This window comes from Acipenser ruthenus, chromosome 56 (assembly GCF_902713425.1).
Source record: "Acipenser ruthenus chromosome 56, fAciRut3.2 maternal haplotype, whole genome shotgun sequence".
Taxonomy (NCBI): domain Eukaryota; kingdom Metazoa; phylum Chordata; class Actinopteri; order Acipenseriformes; family Acipenseridae; genus Acipenser; species Acipenser ruthenus.
The window spans coordinates 2,796,585-2,818,402 of record NC_081244.1 but is presented as its reverse complement, the minus strand read 5'-3'; the positions used below and the strand labels follow the sequence as shown (position 1 = coordinate 2,818,402).

Below are 21,818 nucleotides of genomic sequence, written 5' to 3'. Positions count from 1 at the left end.
CTTATTTCGAAAGCTCCTTGGTTGCTTTGTTGGATCACTATGTGAGTTACAGCTTGAAAGTCTACATATACCTGAGGGAAATTATCTACAAGTTAAACCACTTTGAGTACACACAGGCTGAAACCATTTCACTAATTTTGTGACCTTTCAAACAAATAATTTGCACCTGCGCTGATTTAGGGCTGCAGTAGCAAAGGGGTTGAATACTTATGCAACTGAGATTAATCTGTTTTTCTCTGTAAATCTTATTTATATTCTATATGCATTTTTTAACTTTGTCAATGTGGAGTAGTTTGTGTAGATTCTGCATGTAAAGTCTACTTTGAAAGCATCGTGGAGTACGCTCAGGTTCCAACAAAATGTGAAAACTTTGCAGGGAGGTGAATACTTCTGCAAACCACTGTATACATCTTTTGAAACGTCAGGGATAAAGTGGTAAAGAGGCACAGAGCAGGAGAAGGGTACAAGAACATTTCAAAGGCTCTGATTATCACTCTCAGCACAGTGAAGTCCATCATTAAGAAGTGGAAGATGCATCACACCACCCAGACACTACCCAGGTCAGGTCGCCCTCCCAAACTGAGCAGCCGGGCAAGCAGGAAACTGGTTCGGGATGTCACTCTGAAGCCAACAATGACCTTGAGAGATCTGCAAAGTTCTGTGTCTGAGATGGAAGTCAGTGTTCACACATTAACAGCAGATGTAGATGAACTGCTGCAAAAGGTGCTTCTACCAAGTACTAACTTAAGCGACTGAATACTTATGCAACCAGTAAATTTGTACATTTTCTTTGCAAGTTTTGCTGACATTTAACCTCCTCGTCATATAACCATGTTCAGTTTAACCACCATAGCTTTGAATAAAAAAGGTTAGTTTGAAAAACTGTGCATACATTATTTGTAATTCAACAAAATGTAACATTATTGGTAGGGGGTGAATACTTCTGCAAACCACTGTACACACACACACACACACACACACACACACACACACACACACACACACACACACACATATACATGATAGCTGGTACTACAGCAGGTTAAAACATCTCCGTTAGCATGCCATACTTTCAGACTGTCGTGCTTCCTGGATTATTACCTGTATTCAAAACTGCACAATTGAGACCTATGTGGCGAATGGAAGTGAAAAACAGGTCATTATTTTGTTAGCTTTAAAAATGCTTGGAGTTCACGTGCATGATCCGTTGTCTGAAAGCTTCAGTACTGGCCTTTTCATTGGAAATGTTTGAATTGTTATGTTTGAATTGCCATTGTTCGGATCTGTTTTGCGACTTGTACAGAGCGTCCCTCATGAAGCCTCGCAGGTATAGACAGCTTCCTGTGTCAGTGCTGCTCACACTCTCTCTACTTCACTCACTTCCATATTTGGCTGCTCTGTGACAGGAAATGACAGGGTGGCTGCATTCTGAGGTTTCATGGTTTCAAAATAATTGAGAGCTGGTGACTTTTCACAAAAGTGTCAGTTTCAAGTCAGATAGACAGATAGGCACACAGGCTGACAGAGCAAGAGAGCTATCTGTAGAATATGGATGAAAATAGAAGTCTTTGCAGAGGACTTATAGTGGACTAATTTCTAATCTCGCAAGGCAATTCAAAAGTCATGTTGCCAAAAGTGTGGATTACAAGTCTAGGGAAGTTAACCCTATATACAACTCTAGTTAAACCACATTTAGGTTTTGGTCACCTCACACACATTCTTCATAATAGAACCATAAAGAAATCCATCACCCAGTGATATAAAACTGTGAATTAAAACTCATTTCAGCAATGAAAGACTTAAATGAAACGTTTGTCCCTGAATCTATAATGCTTCTTTTTAAAATCTATTCATTTATATGCCTAGACCAATTACACTACCTCATGGCAGCTATCTCCCACAACAGAATGGGTGTCCTCTGATCCCCAAATGCTACAAAAGGTGGGTGAGCGACTGGCTCCTGGAGGACAAAGGCAAGCCATGCAGCTGTCTGCTTGAGCTCATCAGGCACCTGGCCAGTAGACGTAGCGTGGTGAGGAGCCAATGCGACTGGAATACTGAGAGAAGACCATTGACTTCACACAGCTAGGAACTTGCACTCCCCTGACTGTATGACCCCCTACACACCACGCAGCCATGCCTTTACCGGAGGAGACCCTCAGGACCTCTGCGGTCCCATGACTGCATGACCTCCTGCACACCACGGGGCTGTGCCTTTACTAAAGGAGCCATTCAGGAACCATACAGGTGATCATTGATATTTGTGTAATGTCCGGTTGCCGATTGGATTGTTAGATTGCAGACTACAGATGAAACCAGCTGCAGTCACAGTTTGATATTGGGAACTATACAAGATTAAGTTTTACAGATGGTTCAGATGCAAATGTAGCATAAGACCAGAAGTGAAAGTAAGCCAGTACGGCCCAGTACTGTGTACTGGTAAAACATTCTGTCAATGTAATTTTATAATTTCAACTTATCAAAATGATTGTTTTGGCTACATTTTTTTCTTTGCAATTTAAGTCCTTTCACTCCTCATGTTTTTTTCTTCGTTGTCCGGTTAGTAATTGTTTTCTCTCGGTTTCTTTATTATTATTATTCCGCCTTAATTTTGTAACGGTATCTCCTCCTACAGTTTTCACCGATCAACTTGATTTTTTTTCCCCCCACTCAGCTCTTCCAATATATTTGAATTTAGTCGCTAGTACATTTTGTAGCGATCCGGTTTGAAATGTGGGCGCAGTGCCCGGAAAAATGCCAATTTTATGCCAAACTTTTTTTGTCATCTTGTGGCAAAAGCTTGTAACTGCAATGGCCACAGAAACAGTTTTGTTTTTTGCACAAAAACTCACTGAAATACACATACACTACTGTACAGTAGACAATACTGTCAATACTGCTTTAAGAATGGTGCTGGTGGTATCTGTCAACTTACTTAATATAATGAATAACTGAAATATTGTGTATACTGTAAAACTTCAAATAATCGCCAGGGCTGCTGGGAAATATATGAACATAAGAAAGTTTACAAACGAGAGGAGGCCATTTGGCCCATTATGCTTGTTTGGTTGTTAGTAGCGTATTGATCCCAGAATCTCATCAAGCAGCTTCTTGAAGGATCCCAGGGAGTCAGCTTCAACAACATTACTGTGGAGTTGGTTCCAAACCCTCACAATTGTCTGTGGTAAATAGATGGCAGTCTCTTTAATATTATGAGTAAGGCTTCTGTTTTTCGGGTTTTATTAATTGTATTTTTCGGTGCTTGGGGGGGGGGGGGGGCTTTCGTTTTTTATATACTGTATGAAATTAGTGTTTTCAGTTACTTTCTAAAATGCTTGAGCGTTTTTTTTTCTGTCAAAATATGTATAGTTAGTAGTAACTCGACAGTACTTGCACACTTAAATTGTACCTTATTTCCTTTGCTGTCTTCCACAACGAAATCCCTATGGTCACGGGCACATTCTGGGGTTTTTGCGTGTAGGTATTTTCGTACATTTTGTCACAATTCTGTTTTAAATCCTCCGTATCTTAACTTTAATACAGCTTTAAATCCCTCTGACAAGCCTCCATCCTGCTGTCACTCAGTAGTTGGAGCAGGTTTAAAGTCTTCAGAACTAATCAATGATATATGTCAGGAAGGTGGGACATTGCCCAGCAGCACTGGGAAATGTATTTATTATTTTTGTAGTAGGTTTTATTTCTTAATGGGAAAAGGGTAAAGTCAACGTGAAATGATAAACCATTTCCACAGTTTTTCCTGTGTTTTCCGCTGTTTATTGGCTATCCACCGATTTCATTTTTTTTTTTGTATCGGGGGTGTTTTATCGGTTAAAACCGAAAATCAGAAGCCCTAATTCTGAATAATAATATAATGCTTGTCATACTGAATGTTCCAATTTGTTTTTCAACAGCAATGAAGAGACCCTGAGGCTCAGGAAGAATGATAAGAAAACGGAATTTAACTTATTTTAAGGTACACGTAATGCATACTGTTTATTTAATGACTTCATTCATTTTAAAACCAGCTGTGACGTTTTTTTGAGCCTGCTGACAGAAAGCCAAATACAAACTTGTTTACTGATATTAACAGGGTTGCCTTTCAGTGTATTTGTACGTGTTTTTTATTTTAATTTTTGCTTTTATTTTGTATATGAATGAATATTCGTATTTTGCTCCTTTTCCAGCGTTCTTATTATACGCGTTATAAAAACAAGTGAGTTACTTTTGCTTTCATTTTTTTATATAAAACTGGTACTTGTATTAATTTTATTGTTAATCATAAAAACACTGAAGCATTTTTTAGTGTGTTGTGGGCCAACAGTATGAACTTATTTTTCGATATTTACAGGGTTGCATTTCTTTTGGTATTAACACAGGCAATGAAGATTAATTTTTCATCGATTGTCCATAATTACCAATGTACACGTTTTGAGAGTGAAAATAAATATAATGTGTTAATAAAGATGATACTTACTGCTTTTATTAAGTTTAAAGCCATGTTTGTTTTTTTAATTTATTGTGCTGTAAGCCTACCTTAATACACGCTTGTGTTGCGATATTTACAGGGCTGTCTTTTGTGGATTTTTTATTTTTTACTGTATATATTACTATTCCAATAAAAAAACGATTACAACCCACTGACACAACCTTTAACGACGTTGCGTTGTAAAACGCAGACATTGTTTTCTCTCGGTTTCATTATTATTATTATTATTATTATTATTATTATTATTATTATTATTAACAGTGGCAGATGCAATTGAGCTTTGCAATACAGATTCGTTCTTCTGCTTGTTCATTTTCCAATGAACGTCGGCTTGTTTGCCCTTTAAAACATAGACCCAGACACAGGATCTGAAGGTTTTTAAAGCGCTACGCGCTATTAAATGATTACAAAACAAAGTAAACAAAATGAAACAAAACAAAAGTCTAGCTCAAACGTAGAGCCTTGCTTCACTTTAGCAGGTCCCTGACTCACACAGGACGGCTTAGCCGTTTACCTGTCAACAAACACGTTACCGTTTATCTTAACTTACAAATAGCCAAACTCATGTGGCTGTTCCCAATTAACACCAGTTACCTTGTTTGGGAACAGCCACATTCTCACTTGTTTTTGGCAGGGAGAGGAATTAACCCCGTCCCTGCCAACCACCACCAAAACTCACAACACCCAGACTTTATTTACATGCAGAGCCCTTGCTGAATTTAAGTAAATGCCTAAGAAAAAGGCATATTATTCAATTTTATTACATGGTAGAATGATAGACTGTAATACGCTGCGTATTCTAATTGCTTTAAAAAGGAAAACATCAAAACAGAAAAATAACCACAAGATGCTTCACAATCAAAACGTACTATACAAGGTAACACCATTTGAAAGTGAACATTTCGCGCGTAGTTTAGTTCATATTTTGATGACTCAAGTAGAGCAGAAATAGCCTTATTGTTTTTGTCCCTGTCAGAAACAGTAAAAACGTTAAGTCGTAAATCAAAACGGCATCGGTTTGCTCAACAAGATAATAGCAGAGTAGGCCAAATTTATTAGGTTGTGCTAACGCCATTAAAAAAATAAAATAAATGATTTTATGGATTATTTGTTTAATCATATTTACAGATACCTTGCAGGATATTGTAAACATCCGGTTCACAGCCCATATAAACGAACCGAGTCCACTTGCAAACTGCATTGTGAACACAAACGACCTTGAACCTGAAAAAAACGTGAAAACAAAACGACGGACGACGACTCAACAATAATAAAGTACCAGTATGAAATCAAAGTTACTTTCACCTCTGCATAAGACTTATGCGCAGTGTAGCTTCACTAGCGTGTAGAATAAACACAGTTTGTGAATAACTGAGAATGAACAAACTTTGAGTTGAATTACAAACCTTGTCTTCTGGGAGCTGGATACTAGAGGCATTGCCAGTCACTGTCCCTTGCTTCCGTTTTTTCTGTGAATACAAAAATCATTTAACAGATTCAAGAATTATAAAAGGTGTAGGTGTGACAAATGTATTTATTTGAACACTCCATTGCTTCTGCAGTTTTGATTTGTGCATATAAAATCAAACCAATGTGATGGAAAATAGGCAAATTAGTGATTGTCTAATTTAATTGATGACTTCAACACATGCAATTCATCTAAAATAGCAAGAGAAAAGGACCACATACCCGCAAATGGTAAAATGTACAAGATTACGGTGCCTAATTAAAGCAAGTTTCTATATCACTGATTACTGACCAAAAATTGAAATTCTCACACCCAGAGTAGGTAGGTATATAAAGGATATTAATGACAAATCTTGGGGTGTTCTAAAAAATGGCTCAGTAAATCCACACGGGTGGGTCTAAAAAAGATTGCTAAACCTGTGTCCATGTTTAACGTATATATACCTATGACGTGTTTCATTAAGTTTACAAATATAAACACTTTTACTTTTATGCTCTATAACAGAATATACAGGGTTCCTAGCTACAGTGCTGTGAAAAAGTATTCGCTCCCTGTCTGATTTTCTGCATTTTTGCACATTTTTCACATTGTATTTGGTCAGATTTATTTGTGGGTTGTAGTAGTATATAGAGGGAGTCTGAGAGAAAAAATGACATCAAAGTTTGGTGCTTCTTTCATTTGTTTGGTGTGCAAGGTAATCAAACATGCAATCTTCAGGTGTGAAAAAGTTATTGCCCCCCCCCCTAGTTAACTCAACCCAATTAAAGGGCTAATTAGGGTCAGCTGTTTGAGTACTTTGGTTAACAACCAGGTCTGTTTTGGGCCAGCACTGCCGAATATAAATCTGACTAACTTTGGCCCTTACCATCAAAGTGAAGTTGCCAGCAAACAGGTTCTAGAGGCACATCATGCCACGAACAAAAGAAATTCCTGAAGACCTCCGGAAAAAACGTTGTTGATGCTTATCAGTCTGGAAAGGGTTACAAAGCCATTTCTAAGGCTCTGGGGCTCTACCAAACCACAGTCAGAGACATATTGTCAAAATGGAGAAAGTTTGGGATAGTAGTGAATCTTCCCAGGAGTGGCTGTCGTGCCAAAATCTTTCCAAGAGCAAGGTGTAAAGTCGTCCAGGAAGTCACAAAGAACCCTAGAACAACATCCAGGGATCTGCAGGCCTCTCTCGCTCATGTTTCATGTGTTCATGACTCCACCATCAGAAAGACACTGGGCAAAAATGGGATTCATGGCAGAGTAGCAAGGCGGAAACCATTGCTCACTAAGAACAACATGAATGCTCGTCTCAAGTTTGCCAAAAAGCACCTGGATGATCCTCAAGAGAACTGGAACAATGTTCTATGGACAGATGAGTCAAAAGTGGAACTTTTTGGCCAACATGGGCCCCTTTATTTTGCTTATATATAATCACCTCCAAAATTATTGGCACCCTTGATAAAGATGAGCAAAAAAGACTGTTTACAATACCAGTACTGAGCTATATTGTAATTTTCCAACTTGTGGAATATATTTGACTTTATTAATGATTCAATGGAATCAACCAAAATTACGCATTTCTCAAATTATGAATTTATTTCCAGAAAAAGTGTCACAATTATTGGCACCCTTGTTTTCAATAATTTGTGCATCCTCCCCTTGCAAGGATAACGGCACTGAGTCTTTTTCTATAATGTTTAATGAGATTGGAGAACACATTGGGAGGGATCTTAGACCATTCCTCCATACAGAATCTTTCCAGATCCTTGATATTCTTTGGTCTGCGCTTATGGACTGCCCTCTTCAATTGAAACCACAGGTTTTCAATGGGGTTCAAGTCCGGAGACTGAGGTGGCCATTGCAAAATGTTGATTTTGTGGTCAATTAACCATTTCTTTGTGGATTTTGATGTGTGCTTGGGGTCATTGTCTTGCTGGGAGATCCACTTGCGGCAGAGGCAACCAGGTTTTTGGCTAAAATGTCCTGGTACTGGGAGAGTTCATGATGCCGTTGACCTTAACAAGCGCCCCAGGACCAGTGGAAGCAAAACAGCCCCAAAACATCAAAGATCCACCACCATATTTTACAGTAGGTATGAGGTTCTTTTCTGCACTTGCATCCTTCTTTCAACGCCAAACCCACTGCTGGTGTGCGTGGCCAGCTCTATTCTTGTCTCATCTGACCATAGCACCTGGTTCCAATCGAAGTGCCAATGCCGTTTAGCAAACTCCAGGCGCTTACGTTTGTTGGTTGCTCTCAATAAAGGCTTTTTTCTGGCAACCCTTCCAAATAGCCTATTGGCATGGAGGTGGCGTCTAATTGTAGATTTGGAGATTTGGTGACCCCAAGATGCAACCAAGTTCTTTAATTCTCCAACTGTGGCCCTTGGATTTCCCTTTGCCTCACTGTGCGTGGGGGCAAGATATACTTGCATCCTCTACCAGGCAAGTTTACTACTGTTCCAGTGGTTTTGAACTTCTTAATTGTACCCATTGCCTGATTTATGAAGGTCAACAACCATTTGTCTCCATTTGTGAGTTCTTTGCCTTTCCCCATGGTGATGGATGACAAATGGATTTCATATGCTTGTTACCTCATTTTTATACCTCAGTGAAACAGGAAGCCATGGATGACCACAATACAGTTCCTTAAGACTGAGATGAACTTGAAGTAGAATGTTAATGCAGATTTAATTTTGTTTGACTTTATAAGAATCTTTAGGGGTGCCAATAATTCTGACACCTATCTTTTTGAGAATTTTTTTATTACTTATTAATAAAAAAAAGCAATTGTATTAGAATAAAGGAATATGGTTTTCCCATGTATTTGAGTATAAAATATAGCTCATTACCTATGTTGTTTATTTTATACAGTCTTATTTGCTTATCTTTATCAAGGGTGCCAATAATTTTGGAGGTGACTGTAATATATATAAGTTATAAATATATAAGTTTTATTGAGATATATTGATGTTTGGGCAAATTACAACACATATTTCTTTTAACCTATGTGATTGAAATGACATAATACACGTTTATTAGGGTCTTTATAAGCAATTATGTCCGTGCCATCCACAGGAGAAAACCGCTACCAGCCAATCTTCACCAACTGGCTAAAGCTGCACAGGAAGAGTGTTGGAGCATCCCACAGCAGTCTATCCAGAGGCTGATCAGGTCTATGCATCAACTAATTTTGAAATGTTTTCGTTTCATGCTGAAAACTTATCATGATTCTTTGATCTGTATTTTTGTTAACATTTTCTGTAATTTTGTTTGATATCTATGTTTAAAATATTTGATTAAATCCATTAGACCTGAGTGTTGCATTTCTTTGGAATTGATTTTATTCTTAATACGAGTCCGGTAAAATGCATCTGGCGTGTATCTGACTGTTTATAAATGAGATGTACTTTTAAAACATCAAAATAATGCAACATTCAGCATGACACCGTTGTGCATTTATATTAGATATGTCGTGCATTTATATGCAGACAAAATTAAATTACTTGTGGATTGGCTAGCCTGTGCAGTGAAGTATAGAAATAGTTCAGTTTTGAGGTGGCTGATGAGGGCATGGAATAGTAAGACAATATAACAAGACCTTGTTTTTCTCCATGGATATTGTGAAGCAAAGCACCACTAAGTTAAAGTAAGTTATTGCTTTTCTATGTAAATATATGTTAACGTCCATATGTATATATGTTTCATATTGCATTTGTGTTATTATATATATATATACACACACACACTGCTGTGCAAAAGTCTTAGACATATTGCATTTTTCTACTCTGATGCATTATGAGCATCAACAATTTACTCAAGTCTCCACTAGTGTTTTCTACTATTATAACAAGCTTGACTTGCATAAAGAAGGAAAAACATGTTTTGTATTACATTGTTTTCAAAGGACAGAAACATAATGCAATACACAATGACTTAGCAAAATAAAAATGTTGTTTTTTTATACTTATCATTCAATTTCTTCATGTGTAAATCACAATCTGTTTTGCTAACTTTTTGCAGAAGCAGAAGGCACAGTGGATAACTTAAATTAAGATCTACTGAAAGACCAAGTAAAACTGTCATCTTAAAAAATAAGTCATTTTCAGTTTTCATTTTAATCTCCCATGTTGGCTGGATTCATTTCAGACTCCAGTATTGTAATTAGCACTACATGCAGTGATTGTAAACAGGGCCGGTTACATTGCAGGCATTCTGAGTGGTTCTTGTTGTGAATACATGTGTTCAGTTTGTGTTCAGATACTGTATTAGTTGTTTTGTTCAGTTTGTGTTCAGATACTGTATTAGTTCAGGAGATGCTTTTCAGTTATTCTAGTTTCTGCCACAGACACAGGTAACATTGATCAGCCAGAGTGTCTCTCTATTAGTAAGAGGCAGTGCCAGGCTGTGTAAACCAGCTTTGTATTGCAGTACAAAAGGGAACCAGAGCCACAGCTGCTGTGCACTAGATGTGGATGATCGAGCCTGTCTATGACATGCAACTAGAACTGAAGAGCAGCTCCTGAAATCAGGTGAAAACACCTGAACACTGACTTAAATAAAAGAATACAATAAAACACAGCATTTGAGCATTTGAGTACTTGCAATGCCGTAAGTATGCACTCTTTATTTAATTTTTGTTATTTTTAAACATTTATATAGGATCACTTTTCTGCAAGGCAAAGCAATAATCACTGTGGATTTGTTCTTCTATGCATCATCTGCAGGTAGCAGTATGAACAATTCCATCGATAGACTCGATGTACTTTTATGTACCCTGTATATACAAACATGTCAATGACAGTTCAAATTTCAAACAGTTCAAATGTGATGAAGAAGAACTGAGATTCTGCACACTTCTAACCAATTTTGAGAGCAGTTTAGATACTTGTAGACGACAGGAACACATGAAGTAGCTGCTCTCCTGGAGAGGAAACAGGTCACTTCCTGTGTGGAAAATCCAAACCATAGAAAGATATATAAAGACTAGAGCCGAGCTTGTAGGTAGACAGGATACAGAAGACTGACAGAACCGTCTAAATAGGTGCTGGACTTGTGTTAAATAAGTCCCAATGTCAACTTTGTGAAGCATTGCCCTTGTTTAAAATGAGTGTGCAAATTTTTGTAGCATAATTAAGCGATGGTGCAAATTCCATAGTCTTTTAGCATTCATAAAACATATGTTGTTAAAGTGCATCAGTGGTCTGTTCAGGTAGCTGTGTAGCACTTGCCTGGGTGCCTAGTCATTGGGTGTTGCATATCTTGGTAGTATTTCACAATCCGAGTCTGCTGATGTATTTGGAAGTTTTACATTTTTCAAATAGAGAATAATTATGTAAATTAACATCCGTTCTCAGTCCTGCCAACCAAGGGCCTTTCTATGGCATGGGTGTTGCATTCATGGTAGTATTTCACAATCTGAGTCCGCTGATGTATTTGTAAGTTTTACATTTTTCAAATAAAGAATAATTATTTAAATTAACATCCGCTCTCAGTTCTGCCAACCAAGGGCCTTTTCACGGCTGTGAACCTCGTGCCTAAACAACACACCAAGAAGTGACAATATCCAGCACAACCCATGCCCTCTCGAACATGTCTGGTAGTACACTAGTTTATATAAAGTTCTCAGTTTCCAAACCTTAAACACAGGAAATCTGTTACACTTGCATCTCGTGGGTCATTTCACCTTGACAGTGTCTTCTGGGTAATGTTAGTGGCTGAAGAATGACAGTCAATAGGAGACAGCTGGTTGGTTAATCACCTGGATGCCCCAGATGGGTGGGAGGCAATTATAGCATCTAGGTGACCAAGCAAGTTCAACACTGTGAAAGAGTAGATTGCAAACAAAGGTTCCCCTGAGATATCAAAGATGTCAATGAGAGGTCACTTACCCCTGAGATATCAGAGATGTCAATGAGAGGTCACTTACCCCTGAGATATCAGAGATGTCAATGAGAGGTCACTTACCCCTGAGATATCAGAGATGTCAATGAGAGGTCACTTACCCCTGAGATATCAGAGATGTTTCTACAGGTTAAGAGCCTCTCTCTCTGCACTGGAGACCTGAGAGAGAAAAGAGGGCAGTGTAATCGTGTGCACACACATCCTTTTAAATTCACAAAGCTCTATGGACTGTTTTAATGTATTACAGTTTCCTGTGTGTCGCACTTTTTTAAATTCACAAAACTTTCAGGACTTTTAAAGTGTTGTAATATATTACTTATAAACCTCTCATCCCCCCCACGCCTTGCATTTATACTCATCTTCAGCCATGGGGGCTCCTGTACTGTGACACAGGGCTTATATATAAATTCAAAGGACACAGAATACCGTTCATATGAAGTAAAAGCCCATATGCCTATTAATGGCATTATATAGTAAATGGAATGAATAATATCGTTCACTCCCAGCACTTGGGACTTTCCAGCAAGCTCACAGCCAAGTGATGCAGACAGACAGCAGGCTAATTCTCTATCTTCCATTTCCTGCCCTTCACCTTTTTCTGGAGGTCCGGGTTACAATCTGGGGGTCTAGGTTGCACAGATGGACATGAAGCTAATACACTAGCCTCTCATTTCTGACCCTACCCTTCAATTGCATGTACATTGTATCTGAGGATGTCTGTGTCAAATTATATCACATTTCCACCTGCGCCATTAACCCTCATCAGTTCCATCTGCAACCGGACAAACAGACCCCTGTGTATTCATTGCTATTTTTAAGTTACCTCCAATCTATCCCTGGCAGTTAATTCACAGCCTTCATGTTAAGCTTAAATTTTTCTTTCCTTCCTTACTTCACATTAGGAGCTAATCAGGTCACTTCCACCAGCAGTATGTTGAGCTAGAGAGCTGGAGTTCTGCCAGCCTAGCTTGGAATCAATATGATCTAATGAAAATTAACAAGCCTGGTTTCAGATTGCTTTCAAGTCAATGCCAGTGGCAGATGGAAACATAACTTCAAGTCCAGTTACTCCCGAGTCAGATGTACTTAAGTCATGTTATGACTCAGTCCTACTGCAGCAAAATGAAAGGCCTTTTCGCGGTGATGATTCTAATGAATCCAGTTCAGTTTGTTTGGACTTGTTTTTGAATTAGCATCACACTCCCATTACACAACAACACAGATGAATAGGACAACTAAAGCTATGAGACATCTTCTAGTTTTACTTTAGAATTGGGCATGTTATGAATGACCAGGTAGTGAACTTGGTTTGTCTTGCTGTTTTTCAGAACTGAAAACCTCTCAAGATTTGATTAAAACAAACTCTAAAAGAGAGTCAGTTTAGACTGTTCCTATCGGCTTCAAACAGTTTGAACGAACTTTAGTGTGAACTGGCTGAAAAAAGACTGTATAATAAAAAACGGTTGCTCAGCACACATTCCATATCTTACCAGGAAGTAGTCTCGCTCTCCTCTCCCTCCATCGCCTCCTGTTTCTCTATATCAAAACATCCTCCATATTGCTACGGCAACTGGCCCTCCAAAGAGACCTAAATCCTTGAAATATCTCTCAGAAAAACACAGAAAGAAAAACAAAAGAGAAGGCTCCTATTTGAGCTACTTTTCAAATATTCTCTCTCTCTCTCGCTCGCTTGCTTGCTCTCTGTCACTTGTTCGCTCACAATGTTCTCAGTCTCAGACCACATCCTTTCTCTTTTCTATAAAAACCTGCAGCAATACGGGGAAGTACACTTCCTGTAACTTCCTGTTATTGCTCAAATACAAGACTGAAGATGCAGTGTGTGTGTGTGTGAGAGTGTGTGTGAGAGTGAGTGTGTATGTGTGTGTGTGAGAGAGAGTAAGTGTGTGTATGTGTAAGTGTGTTTGTGTGGGTGCAGTATTTGGCCTTTAATGTGAGACTGTATAAAATAAAGTGTGTGGACCTACTGAGCTACTGAGAAACATGTATTATTCTCCAATTGCCATGAAACTTGGCATTAACATTATTTAGCATCAGTTACTGAGGGTATCAGATCCTGGGGGTATATGAAGGTATCTGTCTGTCTGTACATCCATCCATCTGCATGATACTTTATTTTTGCATATGTCAGAGAACCACCAATCAAATTGTGATTCAATATGGAATCTCTAATGATATATTCAATATGGAATCTCTAATGATATATTCAATATGGAATCTCTAATGATATATTCAATATGGAATCTCTAATGATATATTCAACATGGAATATCTAATGGTGTCGCTTCTTATCTGTCTAGGGTGTTTGCAATCATTCAGAGTCGTTCCTATTGCAATGGCTCTAATACTCATTTATTTATTTTTTAAGTCTGTGTTAAGGTGCTTTCTCCAAAATGTCTTTAGAAGAGTAAGCGCCAGCACTACCTAGCAATCAGCCACTTTGGATCAAGTTGTTTTGTTGACAATATACTAGATGTACACTAGATGGTGCTGGCTCTTACTCGCCTTGGTTACATGTTTATGGCACAATATTTGAGTAATTCCAATAAGAACACTCAGAATGATTGTAAACGTCATGACAGTATAAAATAATAAGAATAATAATTAAAAATCTAAGACACTGTCTTTTTTTGGTGGTAGGCTTGGGTCCAGTTCACAAAACATCAAACATCATGTGTTATGAGAATTGTAGACAATTTTCAGAATCTATTAATAGATGTATTAACCCCACATTTTTATTATAGATTGTTTACTTGTTAGCAGGGATTTGAACCTGATTTTTCCCCCATTCCATTTCGGTCAAACCAAGCGAGAATTTTCGTCACCGGTTCCAAAAATTCCGACCGTTCTGGATCGAACTAAATGAAATACTGATTAATACTGGTTCAATTGTTTCTTCTAGCCAAGTAGGCTATTATATTGGTGTTTATAGGTATTAATTTTCTCGAATTAAACAAAAAAATACAGTAAACTCCAGATAACTCTGCACTCAAAGGGAAAACGGTGTGACCATTTATCCGTCTGTATCAATAAATGCACTTCCTGTCTATAGAAACAACAATTCAGGAGATGCTCTTCAATTCTAGTTCCTGCCACAGACACAGGTAACATTGATCAGCCAGAGTGTCTCTCTATTATTTAGAGGCAGTGCCAGGCTGTGTAAACCTGCTTTGTATTGCAGTACAAAAGGAAACCGGATCCACAGCTGCTGTGGCCTAGATGTGGATGATCGAGCCTGACGTCTATGACATAGAACTGAAGAACAGCTCCTGAAATCAGGTGAAAACACCTGAACATTGACTTAAATAAAAGAATACAATAAAACACAGCATTTGGGTACTTGCAATGCCGTAAGTATGCACTCTTTATAAAATAATAAGAATAACAATTAAAAACCTAAGACAATGTCGTTTGTGGCAGTAGACTTGGGCCCAGTTCACAAAACATCAAACCATTAAGGACTATTTTCAAGACTATTGTATGCATGATGATGAGGAATCACTTACATGTTAATATTAGCAAAGGAATGGTGTTGAGAATTGTAGACCATTTCCAGAATGTATTGATAGATGCATTAACCACACAAATTGTTAATGTCCTACCTGTGTTGGAGTTTGTGTTAAATGTCTTGATAATAGTTTAATGCTTATGTTGCAGCCTTAAAATAAAATGACAACAGTCCACTATTTTTTTTTTTCTTTTCTCCGTTGCAACTTTCTTTTGCCTCAGTCGAGTTTACAATTGCTTTTTTTAAACAATTATAAACAGCTATATTTCCCAGCAATCTCATGGGTTACCATCCTTACATTTAACGTAATAACTTAATGGGATGCTTGTCTGAAATAAACTCTGGAGTTAATCAAGATCATGGCTCCGTCAAATATGCCACGTGCTTTTTTTCTCCATTCTGTTCCACCTTTCAACTTTGTGGTGTTTTTAACGAAACAAAAATAAAAAAAATACCAAAAAAAGACATATAATCAAAAACATTATATATTTACCATAACCTACATATTTCTTATTGCATAGTTACTCTTTTAAACAGAAAATGCAGATATGCAGAAAAAAATCTCCAAGTAATCAATTACGTATGAACACTCTTTATTATTAAGCACTAAGGGGAACACATTGTTATCATTGGTATGCACATTTCACAGTAAAGGCCATTGCACACTGGATCCGATCATGCATCTGATTTTAACATGCATCTAGAAGAAAAAAACGATCACATGCATTCCCTATTAAGAACATAAGAACATAAGAAAGTTTACAAACAAAAGGAGGCCATTCAGCCCATCTTGCTCGTTTGGTTGTTAGTAGCTTATTAATCCCAGAATCTCGTCAAGCAGCTTCTTGAAGGATCCCAGGGTGTCCGCTTCAACAACATTACTGGGGAGTTGGTTCCAGACCCTCACAATTCTCTGTGTGAAAAAGTGCCTCCTATTTTCTGTTCTGAAAATTGTGACCCCTGTGACTCCACTTGTGACCCCTGGTCCTTGTTTCTTTTTTCAGGTCAAAAAAGTCCCCTGGGTCGACATTGTCTATACCTTTTAGGATTTTGAATGCTTGAATCAGATCACCTTCAGACCTTGCCCTATGATATCCCCAATTCGAAGGGCAGCCTTTGCATCCTCCACAGCTTTCTTTGCTGCCCACTTTCTTCCAGTTTTCAACACAGGTGCTGCCTCCCTTACGCATTTCCAGTCTGACCTTGGCACACTTAAACTCCTCGGTTAGAGTGGAGACTGGAAGCCTGAGTATTCCTTTACCATAAAGTCCCACTCTGCTGAGGCAGCGTGGAACTCCCAACCATTTCCTGATGTATGAACTGATTAAAGCTTCAAGCTTCTCTACTGTTGTCAAAGACACCTCGTACACAGTCAGTGGCCACAGCAACCTCGGCAGTAGACCAAACTGAAAGCCCCAGAGTTTTAGTTTGCCTGGTAAAGCGCTGCTGTCTATGCTCTTCAACCCTTCCACTGCTTGTTGTCTAACTTCTCCCACACAAACTGTGTCCTTTAGATCCCCGTCGTACCATCTCCCAAGACTTTTCACTGGCTTTTCAGACAATGTTGGTATTGCCTCACCATTAATGAAGAATGTTTTATCTACTACTTTACCTTTAATTATAGAGATGCTCCTTGATTTAGTGGGCTTGAATTGCATTTGTGCTCATTCAATGTTATTGGTTAATTTGCCCAATAACCGATTAGTGCAGGCTACTGTTGTAGTCATGGTTGTCATGTCATCCATATATGCTCGAATTGGTGGTAGTCGTATTCCAGAAGCCAAGTGCTCTCCTCCCACTACCCATTTTGATGCCCTAGTGATTACTTCCATTGCCATGGTAAAAGCCAGTGGAGAAATGGTGCATGCTGCCATTATTCCAACTTCTAGGCATTGCCATGTAGTGCTGAATTCTAAAGTTGAAAAACTAAATTACAAATTTAGTTTTTAGGCTTTCACTAAGTTTGTTATTGTCCTCAGTAGACTGAAAAAATAAAATGCTGCCCAAAGTAGTTTGTGTGGTACTGAACCGTATGCATTAGCTAAATCCAGGAATGTCACAAGGAGCTCCTTCCTCGCCTTTTTAGCTGTTTGAATTTGCTGCCAGATCAAACTGATGTGCTGTAAGCATCCTGGGAAACCTGGAACACCAGCTTTCTGTACTGAAGTGTCAATGAAGCAGTTCTTCAATAGGTAAACTGACAATCTCTGAGCAACAAAGCTGAAGAAAATCTTGCTTTCCACGTTTAACAGGGAAATATAGTACCGATCATCGTAGAGTATTTTTCTTTGGGTATAAAGACCCCACCTGCTTGGTGCCATGCTCTTGGTACAACCTGTTTTTCCCATGCTACTTTCATGAATTTCCACAGGATTCGTAGAACACCAGGGGCAGTCTTGTACACTCTGTATGGAACTCCATTAGGCCCTGGTACAAGCATTGAGGAGGAGAACGCGAGCAGATTTTGAGGTGTGGTTGCTGAGAAACTGTGAGCTTCAGAGAGAGAAGCTGAAGGTCAGGGCCTTAGCAGTGAAACAGTAAGAAAAACCCAGGAGTGTGTCTGTGGAGTGGAAGAGAGATATAATGAGAGTGTCTGAGAGAAAAGAAGATGGCACAGAGTGAGGAAGAGAGTCAGAGGATGATTGTGAAGAAAAGTGGAGAGGAATTCATTATTTTGGCGTGAACCCGGCCCAGACAGGGATTCGCTGTTCCACCAGTAGTTCAACAAAAATAAACTTGTCAAGTTTGGAATCCCACCTGGTCTCCCACCTTGTCTACCCGAGTCTTGTTTCCCTCAAAGACGTTTCCCTCAAAAACGCAAGGATCGTTACAATATCCAGGAATATATCTACCATGATTGCCCAGTCCCTGACGACATTCTGGCACCTCCTCAAGACTCACCTCTTCAGACAGCACCTGTAGAACTCCTCTTTTCCCTCTGGACACTTTATCACTCTTCCTTAATGCGCTTTACTTACACTTATCTGCTCCCTATTTTACTGCATTTAATCCTGTACTTTAGAGTACTGTACTGTAATCTGCCACAAGTGTTATTCAATCTGTAGTATTTTGCATTTAATCGTATCCTAATGTTGTAGCACTAGCTACATGAATGCAGCATAAGTAATTTGCTGCCTGCTGCTCTTAATTGAGTATCAGAATACCTGGCCAGGTTAAGTTAATTCTCTATTCAATTGCTAAATAAGTAATTTTGTCCTCGTTTCTAAAGTGGGCCTTTCAGATTCATAAGGTAAAATTAGGTGAAGCTATATCAATTTACTGTCAGTTTTTGGTAAGGGGTTTATCTCTGCACTGGTCTCTCTCTTGTTGTTTTAACTGAATTATCTTTTCCTTAATTTCCACATGGAAGGATTGGATTCAGGTGTTTTGCTAATTGCCTTGGCAAAGGGTTTATTGAGCTTGATTTATCATTATGTCTTTAAGCTTTGAGCTCTTTAAATATGGCTATTACTTCCTGGGAAGGGTGTGGTTCCTTTTTCTTGGGTGATTCTTTTTTGGGTGTGGTTTTTTGTGGATGCAGTGTTTGGAGGAAGGAGCAGGGCTTTTTTTGAAGAAGAAGAAGGTTGCTGGTCTGTAAAGGAGAGACCGGGAAGCAATAATCTTTTGGTTGTTAGAAACAGTGTATTTTTTTCTAATCTGCCATTTTCCAGTTTGAAAGTAACCAGTTATCTAATCTCCTGCCCAATTGAAAGTATCCACATCATTCAAATTGTTTATTTTTATCCTAAGAGCAACAACGGTGACTAATCCATTTATTATCCAAATCATCACTTTTTGTCTCCTTACCTGGTTGGAAACTCCAAGCTCGACAGGACCAAGGAAGAACTGGGTGAGATCCATTGATGGGGAGGAATCTTATTTTTTGCTGCTGGATTATCTGGGCTGTTCTGACTGTTTGGGATTATTATCTTTTTTGTTTATTTATCAGGGTTTAACAAGCACCCTGCTCAGAAGTCTCATTTTTGTTTTTGTTTTGTGTTTAAACTGTTCTGGCTCAACTGCATTTTCAATACGGACCTGATATAACAGCTTGGGACTTTTAAAGTATTGGTTGTTGTTGTTTCATGGACATTTTTTTTTATAAAGACTGCCGGATGGACTCATTGGTAAACCCTTTAATCAACACAGGCATGTTTGGCTGTACATTGCTGAAAGCTTAATCTGTCCTATATGACTGGTATTAATGCTTGTTCTGGTAAACATTTTGACTGACTTAGTGACTTACCCAGCAAATTTTCTTAGTTCTGTCGCACAATCCTACTGCTTTGGATAGTTCATATTGTTCAGGGTAGTTTATTTGTATTTCCGTCACAAAAAACTAGTTATTGGAAGTTGCTTAAGGATTGGGTTTGTTACAGTGTAACTATTACTGACACTGTTATCTGTCTGATGTTGATTCGTATTTTGTACTTTGCAATGCATTAGTAAGACCTCATCTAGAATATTGTGTTGAGTTCTGGTCATCTTGTTACAAAAAGGAGATTGCTGCTCTAGAAAGAGTGCAAAGAAGAGCAACCAGAATTAAAAGGCATGTCGTATGCAGACATGCTAAAAGAATTGAATCTATTCAGTCTTGAACAAAGAAGACTACGCGGTGATCTGATTCAAACATTCAAAATCCTAAAAGGTATAGAGAATGTTGACCCAGGGGACTTCTCGACTTGAAAAAAAGAAACAAGGACCAGGGGTCACAAATGGAGATTAGATAAAGGGGCATTCAGAACAGAAAATAGGAGGCACTTTTTTACACAGAGAATTGTGAGGGTCTGGAATTAACACAAACACCTTATCCCCAGGTGAAAAAACTCTTACTGCGGCTTGCCGGTTATAGCTGTACCTTTATTGCTCTTGTGCTCACCGTAGGTGTTCACGTACTATGAGGTGACCGTGGCTAACCTCTCTTGCATGGTGTTCACGTGTTCAGTCATAATGTGAAAGGGGGGGGCCTCGTGTTCCCAAGTCTCCCATGCAATATCAAGTATCCCTCTCGGATGTCTGCCATAAAGCAGCTTGAATGGTGAGAAACCCAATGACTCCTGGGGTACCTCCCTGATGGCAAACATTAAGTGTGGCAGCATACAGTCCCAATTTTTCCCATCCTTGTCTATTACCTTGCGGAGCATAGATTTCAATGTCCGGTTAAACCGTTCCACTAAACCATAAATTTGTGGGTGGTACACCGACGTTCGAATCTGCTTCACATTTAACAGGGTACATAAATCTTTAAGAATTCGGGACATGAAGGGGGTGCCATGATCTGTCAAGATCTCTTTGGGCAGCCCAACCCAACTGAACATCAGCCATAGTTCTTTAGCTTTAGCTTCGGGATATCGGGCCACGTAGTCCATTACAACTAAAATGTATTGGTATCCCCTAGCCGACTTTGGTAGGGGACCAACCAGGTCCATAGCGACTTGCTCAACGGGGTCTCAATTATTAGGAGTGGTATCAGTGGGCTTCTAAAAGACGGTTTCGAGGCAGTTAATTGGTACTCCGGGCATTCTCGACAATGCCGACTTACCGCAGTATGTACACCGGACCAGTAAAACCGCTGCAGAATCCTATCACAGGTTTTCATTTCCCCTAGGTGTCCCCCTAGTATGTGTCTGTGAGCTAAATTTTAAACCGTGGCCATATACCTATTAGGCACCAATAACTGCTCAACCTCCTCCACCCCAATTTTGTCTATCCTATACAATAGCCCCTCTTTCATTGCAAAGAGGGAAATATTTCACCCTCAACACCTTCCAGGACCTTCCCATCCACCTTTTTATATTTGCCCTCGCATTTTGTAATGTGAGGTCCTGAATCTGAGCAGTACCAAAGTTCCCGGGTTGGGTTCAACATTCCCCAGTTCCAGGGCCTCTATCTCAATGAGACCCGGGTCATTCTGTACCAATACCCCGCTGGTACTGGCTAGTTCAGGAACTGGTTCACTTTCCCTTACTCCTCGCACTGTCTCAGATCCTGGTTCACTTGTACCAACTGGGGAAACTATTTTCTGTGATGCACCAGCCGTCTCTAAGATGGGGAATGAGGTAATTTCCTGCTTGCCAATCTGTATTTCTGGGGCCAACTCTTTATTTTGGCCTAACTTTGAAAAGTTAGGAAAGTACCTGCCGAGTATTACATTGTATGGCAGTTCGGGGACCACCCCTACCTCGTACTCTAGCTCACCCTCTAATGTCTGTAGGGTGACCAGAGCTGAGGGGTATGAACGGGTGTTGCCATGAACGCATGTAATATTCAGCTTCTGGTCTTTCTCCAATTTGGGCTTGGGCACTAATTTTGCAGCGACCAATGTAAGCATACTTCCCGAATCAAGCAGGGCTAATACCTCCTTCCCCTCAACCGTTACTGGACACACATGGGGGTGATTCATTTTACCATAAGACATAGCAGTAACCACTATTGGACAGGCAT

General features: G+C 39.1%; 1 protein-coding gene across 2 annotated transcripts in view; it reads right to left on the bottom strand.

The window, feature by feature from the left end:
* The window catches only part of LOC117404346 (rho guanine nucleotide exchange factor 3-like), a 29,101-nt gene extending 15,509 nt beyond the window's left edge, over positions 1 to 13,592 (bottom strand). For both annotated transcript variants that reach the window (XM_059017416.1, XM_059017417.1), the window contains exons 1-3: positions 13,339 to 13,592; positions 11,950 to 12,007; positions 5,893 to 5,955 (exon numbers count right to left, since the gene is read on the bottom strand). In XM_059017416.1, the coding sequence (XP_058873399.1) occupies positions 5,893 to 5,955; positions 11,950 to 12,007; positions 13,339 to 13,370 (153 nt within the window). In that variant the 5' untranslated portion in view covers positions 13,371 to 13,592. The remainder of the gene's footprint in view (positions 1 to 5,892; positions 5,956 to 11,949; positions 12,008 to 13,338) is intronic.
* Positions 13,593 to 21,818: the final 8,226 nt, after the last annotated feature.